Genomic DNA, 12,212 nt, shown 5'->3' on the forward strand with positions numbered 1-12,212 from the left:
CAGAGTCTGTAATCTGCACCACTCGGCCGGGTCCCTTGGCTTCAGTGTCTATGTTAACATTTGTATTTATGGTTGCATTGGAGAAAAAAATCACAGCGTTGAATTTATGATGCAATGTTATTCAAATGAGGGGCTCTGTGGGTGGACGAGTGTTCCAGTGAGAGAAGCACTGAAATATATGTTCAGACTCAGCTCTCCCAGGCAAACCACTTGTCCTTTCTCAAATGGAGCTTTGCACCCCTGCCCCACATCTGTTTCCTCTTCCGGTCTTCTCCAGCTCAGTCAGAGGCATATACCCAGCTCCTAAAACCCCATCCCTGGCAGCATCCTTGATTCCTCCCTTCTCTACATCATCTCCTTCATCTGGCAGTTCTGCCAACAGCCTCTCTCTCAAGCCCCACTGCTTCTCTCCACCTCCACGACTGCTCCCTTCATCTAGGTCCCCATCATCTCTCACCGGGACGGTGGCAGCAGCCCCCTGTTGGGCCTACCTGTGGCTCTTCAATATTCCATTAGTCATCCAGTACCTAACATGGCTCTGTGAAGAGAACTTGGGTTACATTATTTCCCTGCTGAAAATCCTGCCATGACTCGGCTTTGCACCAAAGTCCTGCGATGCCTAATGTGACCCTGGATGGTGGCCTCGCTCTGCCTTTCCAGGTCCATCTGCTTCCCCTCTCCCCATTTCCTGTGCTTTAGAGATACTGTTCTCCTTCCATTCTGGGATATGCCAAGACTGTTCCCGCCTCTTAGATTTTGTACCTGTGGCTCCCACTGTCCAGAACATTTTTCCTCTCTACCCTCCCCCTTCTCTTTCATTGGCTTGCTTTATTCTTATCTTTCTGATAATTGTGGTTAATACTTCTCTGACCACCTTGCCTAAATGGCTTCTCCACCTACTTTGCCTCATCACCTTGTTTATTTCCTTCATAGCACTCATTGTTATCTGCAGTTACTGTTGTCTATAAAGTTCTTGTTGGCCCCCACAAGCGCATAGGCCCCACACTGTCTGTGTGGCTCATTGCCACGTTCCAGCACCTCGCCCAGTGTGCAGCATGTGTAGGGAATTGCTGGTGGATACAAGAATTCATGATCATTGTGTGTGTGCTGGGTCAGGGCTGAGGGTGGGGCTGGGATGCCATGCATTGAGATTGGAGGGCACAAACAGGCTGGCTACAGACTCCCCTGGGGACCTTGGGGAAATCCCTTTCCTTCTCTGGGCCCCAGTTTCCCCAACCAGGAAATAAGTGGCAGTCTGGCGATCCCAAGCAGCCACTTTTGTAGGCTGGGGTTTGGGATTGACCTTGCACTCTGTGCCTTCCCACTTTGACCCTGTGTTCTCTGCTTTGCCCTCAGGGTGATTTCGGGGAGGCAGGGCCCACCGGGAGCTCGGTAAGTGTGCTTGGGATGGCAGCAGCTCTGGGAAAAGGACAAGGTGGGAGGCGCTGCCGACTGCCAGGGAAATGACAGGCCTGGAGACAGTGCCCCAGCATGGCCCAGACAGATGCTGGGCATCACACATGGTTTTTTTTTATCACATAGGGGCTGCCAGGGCCAGTGGGACCCACAGGCATCAAAGGGGAAAAGGTGAGTCTGGGGATGTTCCCCACACCACAGCCAGGGTGAACTTCCTAAACAGACACTCATCTTGCTCTCCTTCAAACCCTCTGAGGCTCCCCACTGCCTCACAGCTGACACCTTAGCATGGAGTTCAGGACCCCTGATGACTTGGCTCCCGCCTTCTTTTCTTACCTGTTCTCCTGCGATCTCTCTTGAGATATCCCTTCCCCAGCGGAGTCAGGCATGGCTACATTCCCCAGATTCCAAGCCTGGTTTGGGGCCCCCCAACCCTGTGTCCTTGCTTTGCAGGGGGAGCCTTGTGAGTCATGTCCAGCTCTGTCCAAACCTCAGGATGGGGACAGTCACGTGGTGGCCTTGCCTGGCCCTCCTGGAGAGAAGGGAGAGCCTGGGCCTCCAGGCTTCGGCCTGCCAGGAAAACAGGTAAGTTTCAGGGCCTCTGGAGGGGGTTGTGGATGAAGACAGGGCTCAAGAGAGGGATGGGACCCCCACCTGGGTGGGTCTCTTGCTCCCTGGCCAGCGGGGAGTAGGTGGGAGTGTGTGGAGGGTCAGTGCCTTTGTCCCCAGAAAAAGCTGGCCTGATGACAGGCCTCTGTCCTTTATCCTGGGACATAGCATAGCAAGATGTGCAGAAAGAGTGCCAACCTGGGACCAGACAGACCAGGATTCAAAGTCCAGCTCTGCCTTTTACTAGCCCTTAGACTTGAACAAATTCCTTTTCCTCTCTGTGCCTCTGCTTTGTGTGCATGGTGGTATTGTAAAGCCTAGGAATCATGTGTGTGAAGCACTTAGCAGCACACAGTAGGTGTTCAAGAAATGATAGTTGCCACTGTGGATTATTATTATTACTGCTTTACTAAAACAGTGAACACTGACTGTACGCAATGCACTGCTTCACACATATTAGCTCATCTAATCTCACAAGAACCGTGCAGGGTAGAAGCCTATGCTATTTTATCATCCCCATTTGACAGAGGAGGAAGCTGGGGCACAGAGAGGTTAAGTGACTTGCCCAGAGTCACTGAAGCAGAGGTCTGTCTCAAGTCTCTTCTCTTGATCTGTACAGCATTGCCTCGCTAGAGTGAGGGCAGAGATTTTGGTCCATTTTGTAGCTTGTCAGATTCCCTGGAGTCTAACGCAGCACCAATCACTTAGGGGTGTCCGGTATGAGTGAATGGGTGCTGGAAATGCTTTCTCCCCAGGGCAAGGCTGGAGAGCATGGATTGAAGGGGCAGAAGGTGAGAGAGCCTCGGTGGACATGGGTGGGCACCACCTCCTCTCAGAAGCCCTTTCCACCTCCTTTTCCGGATTGCCCCATGCCCACTCTCCACACTGCCCAACCTCCAGGCCCAGCGAAGGGCTCTTGAGTGCCTGCAGGTCCCAGGAGGGCAGTCTACCCACAGCTGGGTCACTTCGGCTCTCCTTGAACCCAATCCCTACAGGGTGATGCAGGGAATCCTGGAGATCCTGGAACACCAGGCACCACGGGGCAGCCTGGGCTATCAGGAGAGCCTGGGGTTCGGGGCCCCGTGGGGCCAAAAGGAGAAAAGGTCAGTCAGGCAGGGGGTAGTTTTTTGCATGAATAAAAAGAAATCAGGCTGAGAGCTAAGGAGGACCACAGTCAGGTTGTGAGCCTCATAGGATGCCAGAAGCACTGGGGGAGGTGCCATAGCTCTTCTCCAAGTGATGGTGGGGGGGGGGAGCTGGGCTTGTCAGAGGCCTACGTGGATTTCCCATACTGAGGTGGGGGTAGCGGAGGGGTGGAGCGAGCTCTCAGAAGTGCACAAGGACCCCCAGTTCCAGTGCCTCCTGGCCTGGCTGCCAGCCCGGGCTCACCAACTCCTGGCTGTGCCCATCTCTGACTAGGGTGATGGCTGCACTGCCTGCCCTAGCCTGCAGGGGACGTTGACTGACATGGTGGGACTGCCTGGGATGCCTGGCCCCAAAGGAGATCCGGGCCCTGAGGGCGTGGGCCGGCCTGGTAAACCGGTGAGTTCGGGCCGCCCGTCCTCTGGTCCTTCCCTGCCTGGGCTTCTGTTTTCTCCCCCTTTCCTCTGTGGGACCTTTGGGCCACCTGTGTCTTTTAGGGCCAGCCCGGTTTGCCAGGAGTTCAAGGGCCCCCAGGACTGAAGGGCGTACAGGTAGGTATGACCAGGGGGTCAGGCATGTGTAGGTGAGAGTGGGGGTGGGGAGGAACATGGAGGCAGTGGGCCTGGAGTGGGAAATGGAGATCAGCTACAGAGCTGGGAGAGGGTGCGGTGGTTAAGGAGAAGATCTGGGGAAGAGGTCAAGGGTGAGTGGGGAATCTCAAGAAAAGGATTGTCCTTCTGCCTCTTCAGGGAGAGCCTGGGCCTCCAGGAAAGAGAGTCCAGGGGCCCCAGGTGAGTCTCCAGCCTTACCTTTGCCTGCCTGCCCCCTCCAACAGCACTTCCACTAGCCAGCTGCCCATTCCCGTTCACCCCGAAAACAGAGCTCTGCCCGCCCCCAATGCTCAAGGTCATAGCTCTGGGACAGAGTTGCGCAGAAGCCTTAGTTTTGCTTCTGTTGGGGACCTTGGCTTTGACCCCCTCCTCTCTGACCCTCAGGGTCTCTTTGGGGTGCTCTTCTGAGTTTGGACTGTCAGACAACCCACCCCAGACTAGGTCTGCCAGTGGGGCAGGTTGGCTTGGGCAGCTGTATCCCAGTCTAACTTTTCTGACTTGCAGGGGGAACCTGGAGCCCAGGGATCCCCTGGCATTCAGGTACGTCTGCCTCGGGCCTAAAGGAGGCTGGCAGGGGAAAGGGCCACTCTAGGATAAAGGATAACTAACTGTGCTTCTCTCTGCAGGGGCTTCCGGGACCTCGGGGACCCCCTGGCCCCGCTGGAGAGAAGGGTACCAAGGTGAGCCTCTGCCTCCTTGCGCACTAGGCCTGCGGTGCATCGAAGTGCCCTGGCAGTGCCACAGGGTACATGGAAACTGGGTGATACCCGTTAGGCCCAAGACCTAACCTGAGGCATCTCACCTGCTGGATTGCCCCTGCAACCTTTGTACCCTCTCTTTCACAGGGATCTCCAGGGGTGAAAGGAGCCATTGGACCTGTGGGACCTCCTGGTGCCAGTGTCTCTGGGCCTCCGGTAAGGGTCCTCTCTGCACTCCATGCGAGGGTGTTGCTGGGACCAAGGGTGTTGCTGCCAGGAAGAGGCCACAGGGCTGACCCTGCCCAACCCCGCAGCATGGGGGATGCGAGGAGAGAGGCCTTAGCCCAGCCCAGTCTCGGAGAAGGAAGACGGAACTGTTTGGGGGAACACCTGAGTAATGACAATATTGATCACCACTATTTCTTAAGCAGTGACTGTTCTAAAGCCCTGTGCTAAGTGCTAAACCAACAGCGATTCACTTAATCTTCACAATAGACCTGTAAGGGAATGGCTATTATGGTCCCCATTGCACAGATAAGAAAACTGGGGGCCAGAGAGTGAGGAGGCAGAACCAAGACTTGCATCCAGGTCTGTTTGACTCAAAGCCCATGTGTTAACTCCCCACCCCCACTTCAAGCCTTGGAGACGTTAGGGATCGTCTAAATTGATACTGCCCAGTGGAACTACCAACAATGATGGAAATGTTCTATTCTGTACTGCCCGAGGCGGTAGCCCCTAGCCATGTGTGGTTTTCGAGCACTCTGAATGTAGCTAGTATGACTCAGGAACTAAATTTTAAATTCCGTTTACTTTTAATTAATTTAAATTTAAATAGCCACATGTGGCTATTGGCTACCATCCTGGACAGCACAGATCTGTCTAGATCAGCTATGTGTCCAACCTCATTACCCTCAAAGACCTCCCTTTATCACTGCCCCACCAACAATTCCCATGTTCTAAAAGATATGTCTATTGAGTGAATTGCATAGATTAATAATAAATGCATTTCCTCACTTTCATTCATCAAAGGCCTGTATAATAGTCAGCTCCTACTTTACATGAGCCTACCAGAATTTTGTGAGATGATGTAATTCTAGCCTAAATCAAAGAAATGCTATCTTTCCCCCTGCCTGGGCCATGCCAGGTTGTGGGCAACGTAGAATTTTTCTTGGGCTTTTGATGACATTGACAATAGCCCATCGAATTGCATCTTTTTTATCTTTATGAGTCCCTAGAGAAATTCCAGTTGCAGTTTGGGAATCACTGATGGGTTCCTCCTGAGGCAACACCAAAGCCCAGAGGGGCCAGGGGCTTGGCCTGGTCCACACAGCCAGTCCGTATTGCCCAGCAGAGCCTGACAGTCAGGGTGCCTGCCTGTCCCAGGGAACCCCAGGGTAAAGCAGAGGTAAATGGGAAGGCAGCCCTGGTCCTCGGGGAGCTTTGAGTCCCATGTGTGAAGGTGGCGTGTCCCACAGGAAGGCAGCCATTGGAATGCCCCTGTGTGGCCAGGCTCACCTCTCCCGACCATCTTCCCTCAAGCCGAATCCCATCCAGGGGGCTCCCCAGTCCTGGCCCCACACTCACTAGTTGTGTGACCTTAGGCGAGTGACAGCTCTCAGAGTTTCCAATTCCTTGTTGATAAAACAGGAGCTGAAGTAAGTCAACTGAGATAGCCTTTGTGATACAGAGAATGTGTGTCCAACACCAAAGGGCAGAAGGAGAGAGCAGGGACTTTGGGCCACACAGACCTGGGTGCAGTCTTGCTGTTGGGTCTATTACAAAATTTCTTTCAGCTTCCGTTTCCTCGCCTGTAAAACAGTCCTGCGGGGCTAGGGGTGGGCATCCCATTCATTGTTCTCTGACAGGTCCTTGGCCGGGTGTCTGACACCCAGAAAGTGCTCAGGAAATGCCCATCTTCTTCCTCCTTCCTCCTCTCCTTGTTTCTTGTGCCTCAGTCTCATCCTCTAGAATGTGGGCACAGGGACTCGGGCTTCAGGGGAGCGTCTGCGTGTCCCGTAGCCCTTCTTGCAGGTAGGCCGATGGCTGGCTGCTGTCTGGCCTCACCCACTGACCGTGGGCTCTCTCCCTTCAGGGCCCTGATGGGCAGCCAGGACAGGCTGGACTTCCAGGAGCCAAGGGGATGCCAGTGAGTACAGTGTCTCGGGGCAGCAGGAAGCCACAGCTGGCCCTGCCTCCGCACCCTTAGCTACTCACCTCCCTGTGTTTCTTCCCTGCAGGGCGAAAAGGGACCTCAGGGAGAGAAGGTAAGTCCCAATACTCTGGGGAAATGAGCAGCCCCGATAGTCCCCAGACCCAAGGGGGACTGTGTATCTGGCAGTGGCCCTAGACTGGACGACGGTAGCTAAGGAGTCATTCTGGTCTCCTTGCCTCCCGCCAGCTCCCTGGTTCCTAAGACCTGGGGCGCCAAATGCTCCCCACTTCCCCTGGTTGCTGGCACAGCCCTCAACCAGGACCCTAGCAGACCCAGAGAGCCGCAAGCCCTCCATCTCCAGGGGGGCAGCTGCATTTTCAAATGGGCACTGAGCCAGAGGACTGGGATAGGAACTGAGCTGGGGAGGACTCGTGGTAAAAGGGCAGAGATGTGAAAGACTGAGAGAGAAGGGCATGGAAGCCAGGCTGGGCTAACGGAAGTAGGGCTGCAGCCAGGCAGAGCTGCGACTGTACTGGAGGCAAGAATTCCTGTGCAGCAATGGACGATGAAACTAAAAGCGCAGTGAGAGCAGCCACTGATATTTGCTGAGTGTTTGCCATGTGGCAGGAACTCTACATACACGAATCCATTCCATCCTCATAACCATCTATGCATTTGGTATTATTATCCCCACCTTATGGATGAGGAGACAGAGGTTCAGAGAGGCGGGATAGATTGCCCAAGGGCACAATCGTCAGAGGCAGATCCTAGATTTAAACCCTGGCTTCTTCATCCCAAGAGCCCATGCTGCCTCCCAGATGTCAGTTTCCTGGCCCCCCTCTGACAAAGGCTCTTGTCTTTTCAGGGTGTGCCAGGGGAGTGCTCCTGCCCCTCCCGAGGAGACCCCATCTTCTCTGGAATGCCGGTGAGTGGTGCTGAGGGTCTTCCCCCCCAGCTCTGGGGGAGAGGCCTGGCTTGCAGCCATGGTCCAACATGTAAGGGCCCTGCAGGGCTTTGTGCCCAAACAGCTGCCTTCCCATGCAGCCCTGCGCTTGGTGTGGACGTTGCCTGTAACCTCTCCCCTTCTTTTGCGACCCCCCACTCCCACCCAGGGTGCTCCTGGACTTTGGATGGGCAGCTCCTGGCAGCCGGGCCCGCAGGTGTGTGTCGCTTGTCTCCTGTGTCTCTCCACTTGTCCGCCAGCGCCCCGCGGCTTGCCCACCTTCACACCGCTGCCCCCAGCCATGGGGCAGAGCTTTCTTCAGGGTCTGATTATTTCTTCTCTCCCTCAGGGTCCCCCCGGTGTTCCTGGACCACCAGGCCCCCCTGGAATGCCTGGGCTGCAGGTAAAGTGGGAGAGGAGAATAAGAGTGTGGGAGGCAGAGAGGCAGGGTGCTGGGGCGCATGTTCCATGCTGGACCTCGAGTGTGTGCTCCCCAGCCCAGCACATCTCACTTCTCTGTGCTTCCGCCCCCCAGAGTGCCGCAGAGAACCCACTGACCCTTAGGGCAGGCTCTGTGTACTCCTAGCCCTTTTTCGAGGAATGTCATGCTGTGTGCTAGCCCAGGCACCCCGCTGACATCCGTTTTAGGCTCAGGCCTTGGCCAGCTGTCAGGAACCTAGAATCTGGGTCAGATAAAAATTTTATACCCTGGTACAGAGCTCCACTGTTTTGGAGCAGTGTTCAACATTTATTTGTGCAACAACTATTTTTGCATACGTGCTATTTTCTAGGCACTGTTTAGGTGCTGGTGGTACAATAGTAGACAAAAATAAAATCCCTGCCCTCTTGGAGTTTGCATTTGTAGGACAGACGATAACCAAGATAAATAAATAAAATATAGCATGTTAGAAAGTGATACGTGCTAAGGAGGAAGATAAAGCAGTGAGCAGGGATCGAAAATGGGAGGAGGGCAGGGCAGAGATTTGAGGAAAGTGACATTTGAATTTTTTCAGAAAGATTTGAAACGAAGGTGACATTTGAATCAAGACTTCAAGGAAATGAGGAATGAGCCTGTGAGGGAAAATATTCCTGATAGAGAAAGTAGCAAAAGCCAGGAGGTGGGAATGTGCCCGACGTGTTTGGGGGAATAGCAAGGAGGCCAGAGATAGTGAGGGGAGAGGAGCTGAGATTCATTCAGAGCCAGGCAGCCTGACTTTGAATCCCAGCTCAGCTATGTGCTAGCTGTGTGATGCTGGGCAAGTTACTTACCCTCTCTGTGTCTCAATTTCTTCACCTGTTAAATGGAGATAATTAAGATAATTATAGCATGTACTCATGTGGCTTTTGTGAGTTTTTTTGTTTTTCTTTTTTAGCTGAGCCATCCTGCCACCTGTTGGCAGCTCAGCAGCAGCTCAGCTCAGGCCGTGAATGGAACCGGTGACCCTGTTGCTCAGAGCTCGCACTCTTGAGCAAGCTCTTAATCAACTGAGCTGCTCGGCTGGCCTGCTTTTGTGAGTTTCAATCCTCCGTTGGGCACAACTGATCTCACAGATTCATTGCACACAAAGATGTTGCTATGAAATATGTCTTTACTGTACTAAGTCACAACCACGACTGGTAATAGGTTATGGTAGAGGGGGAAGATACGGAAGCGATGAGTCACGATACTTAACTGTTAGATATTTGAAAATTTGTGTGCGATGAATCTGTGAGATCAGTTGCGCCCGATGGAGGGTTAAACAAGTTAATGCATGTGAAATGTATAGAACTGTGCCTGGCACATAGTAGATGCGTAGAAGGCATCCACCATTGTTATGGCAAACACCACTATTATTATTCTACATCCCTTCTCTCATTCATTGGAGCCTTACATCAACTCCAGTAGGAAGGTGGTGTTATTCCTAAGACACAGCTGGGAAAACTGAGGCTCTGAGAGGTGAAGAGTCTTGGCTGAAGTTATCTGGCTAGACATTGGTGGTGCTGGATTGGGCTTCCCACTTCCTTCTCCCCTGCGCTGCCTTTCAGGATAGCTCCCCTGTGGTTTGCACACCAGGTCACATTTTCCCGAGCTCCTTAGAAGGCACAGGCAGGGGTCATGCCCCTGGCTCCTAAAAGAGTGATTCTCACCCAAAGAACAAGAACAGAATCACATGGAAGCTTTTTATAAACTATGTACTCCCCACTGCCCTGGCGATTTTGCAATATCACACACATACACACACACACACACACACACTCTCTCTCTCTCTCTCTCTCTCTCTCTCTCTCTCTCTCTCTGTCTCTGTCTCTCTCTCTCTCTCATACATACTCTGCTGATGGCAGTTTCCACTGGGATTGCAATTCTCTGTGTTTTGTCCAGGGGTGGAAGTAAAGCCAACTCTGGGTTCCCTATGGGCCAGCCACACATTTACTGAGTGTCCGGGTTTCCTGTTGCACTGCCAGGAAACAGGAATCTGTCTGCAGGGGGTTTGCAGTTTGCTTGGGGAAGCATGACAGTCATTTCAAAGTGATCCATTAACAAGCTCACGCTGGTGTAGTGTGAACCCTGCCAAGACATGCTGGTGGAGTGAGGCAGAAAAGAGTGACTGCTGAGTCTGGTCCCAGGCTGGAGTCCTCCTCTAGTGCCGGTGCTGGAGACGAAGCTGAGGCTGCCACTAACGGGCACCTGCCCCATGCCAGGCAGGGTGCAGGTACTCCTCGCCAGGTCGTCTCCTGCAGTTCTTCCCAGCAAGGGAGGGCCCAGCAGTTTCTCTCTTTAGATGCAGAAAGAGGCTCAGAGATACACAGCACTTACTGGTCCAAGGCCACCGCTTGGTTATCTCATGTAATCCTCCCCCATTTCACAGAAAAGGAAACTGAGACACAGAGGTTAAGAAATGTGCCTTAGGCTAGAGAGCTGGTAGGTAGCCAGTAGCTGACTAGATAGCTCTTCACATCTACAGCATAACAACAGATGGGACATTTAGTTCGGGGTGTGGGGGAGACAAGAGGGGCAGGAAAACAAAGTCACAAAGAATCAGGCTTGAAGTAACACATGGGCAATGGAGAGTGAAGCAGGGTTTGAATAATAATTTAGGGCATAATTGTAATTAACACGTTCAAGGTGTTTTTCCTTTTCCTGAGGCCCTGTGCTAAGCACTTTACCCTGTGAACTCATTAGGATGCAGATGGGATGAGTAGGGCTGGGTGATGCACATGGCAGTGTAAGAGCGGGTGGGGAGGCTGGCTTGGGGTCTGGCTCAGGCCTGATGGAGCCTGGCCTGAAATAGGGTGCACTGGTGGCGGAAGGTGGCATATCCTATTGCTGGGAACTGAGTCTTGAAGGGAAGCCAACTCTCAGAGTGGGCCAAGGAAATCCCGTGCAGGCAGAGCAGGGTGTGCAGTGGTGCGTTCACTTAACACGTATTTAATGTGTGCCTCTCCATGTCCGACACGGGATTTAAAAGGGAACATGCTCCCTGCCTCCACGGAGCATTTAATATGCAAATGTGCATTGTGAGTCTGCAAGGGGAACAGAGCGTCTGGGTGGTAAACATTTTATGTGAGCACATATCCTGTGTGCCAGGCTCCGTACTTAGCTCCTTATAATATGGTCTCCTTTAAGTCTCACCATGAACTATCCCTGTTTTACAGATAAGGATACTAAGCACAGAGATTTTTTTTTTTACCCCAAATAACCTGCCAAAATTTATACAGGTAGTAGGGATTTGCACCTCCACCTGGCTGTGTATATGAATGTTCTGGAGAGTGTCTTTTGAGAAATGATGCTGAACTAGTGGTTAAGAGAGGGTTTGAAGCTAGTGGTCCTCACTCTGAATCTCACCTCTGTGCTTTGCTTGTCCTTGACCTTGGGCAGTTGCTCACCCTCTCTGAAGTCTTTGTTCTGTTGTTAAGATGGAGATAACACCTAGCTCACCAATGGAGCTGTGATGATTCAATGAGGAAATATAGGAAAAGGACTTAGCACCCAAAGAAACAATAGCTACTTACTATATAGAAGACCCTCTGCCTAATTTCTGACCTTCCTGTAACATGTGGGGGAAAAGACTCCATTAGACTGGTTTTGGGGGGTCACCCCTCTGGGCCTCTTCCGCTTTCCCTACAAACGGTCTGGAGATTTTGAGCTAAGAATATGGGCTCTCAGCTCTGCAGGATGAGGGGAAGAGGCAGAGGGGTGGTAGGGATGAAGCAGAATGCCCTGCGGGCTAGAGAGAGGAGACCACTTACCTATGTCTCTTGGCTGCAGGGAGTACCTGGAAACAATGGTTTGCCAGGACAGCCTGGATTAACTGCAGAACTGGTAGGTACTGGCCAGGACGCACTGTCCAGCCCCCTCCATGCCTTTCCCAGGGCTGAGCTTACCAGGCTAGCTCCTGAGCTGCAGTGAGGGGGATCCCTTCTGGACCTCTTCCCAGGCTGGGAGAAGCCTGGGTGGCATGTGGTTTCCCAAGGCGCCACCTGATGTCACAAGTCTCCTTCCCCCTTCCTCTCCCCTGCCTGAGCCCCCCTGTTTGTCTCTTGCAGGGATCCTTACCCATTGAGCAGCACCTCCTTCAGGTAAGAGGGTAAGAGGGAGGGAGTAGGAACTGATGGGAGTGGCACCTCACAGAGAGAGCTGCAGATGGAGCTGTCTGTGGGCA

The 12,212-nt window shown here is 52.9% G+C and overlaps 1 protein-coding gene across 10 annotated transcripts in view; it reads left to right on the forward strand.

Moving 5' to 3' along the window:
* The window catches only part of COL16A1 (collagen type XVI alpha 1 chain), a 50,938-nt gene that overhangs the window by 15,781 nt on the left and 22,945 nt on the right, over window positions 1-12,212 (forward strand). For 6 of the 10 annotated variants that reach the window (XM_019656857.1, XM_019656851.1, XM_019656871.1 and 3 more), the window contains 18 exons: window positions 1,357-1,392; window positions 1,543-1,587; window positions 1,870-2,001; window positions 2,781-2,816; window positions 3,021-3,128; window positions 3,445-3,567; window positions 3,666-3,719; window positions 3,918-3,959; window positions 4,284-4,319; window positions 4,406-4,459; window positions 4,625-4,693; window positions 6,570-6,623; window positions 6,715-6,741; window positions 7,495-7,554; window positions 7,742-7,789; window positions 7,922-7,975; window positions 11,819-11,872; window positions 12,097-12,129. In XM_019656857.1, coding sequence (XP_019512402.1) covers window positions 1,357-1,392; window positions 1,543-1,587; window positions 1,870-2,001; window positions 2,781-2,816; window positions 3,021-3,128; window positions 3,445-3,567; window positions 3,666-3,719; window positions 3,918-3,959; window positions 4,284-4,319; window positions 4,406-4,459; window positions 4,625-4,693; window positions 6,570-6,623; window positions 6,715-6,741; window positions 7,495-7,554; window positions 7,742-7,789; window positions 7,922-7,975; window positions 11,819-11,872; window positions 12,097-12,129 — 1,065 coding nt within the window. The remainder of the gene's footprint in view (window positions 1-1,356; window positions 1,393-1,542; window positions 1,588-1,869; window positions 2,002-2,780; window positions 2,817-3,020; window positions 3,129-3,444; window positions 3,568-3,665; window positions 3,720-3,917; window positions 3,960-4,283; window positions 4,320-4,405; window positions 4,460-4,624; window positions 4,694-6,569; window positions 6,624-6,714; window positions 6,742-7,494; window positions 7,555-7,741; window positions 7,790-7,921; window positions 7,976-11,818; window positions 11,873-12,096; window positions 12,130-12,212) is intronic. The other 4 variants (XM_019656880.1, XM_019656911.1, XM_019656891.1 and 1 more) reach the window with 3 other exon arrangements.

This window comes from Hipposideros armiger, unplaced genomic scaffold (genome assembly GCF_001890085.2).
Source record: "Hipposideros armiger isolate ML-2016 unplaced genomic scaffold, ASM189008v1 scaffold_10, whole genome shotgun sequence".
In the NCBI taxonomy this organism is placed as follows: Eukaryota; Metazoa; Chordata; class Mammalia; order Chiroptera; family Hipposideridae; genus Hipposideros; species Hipposideros armiger.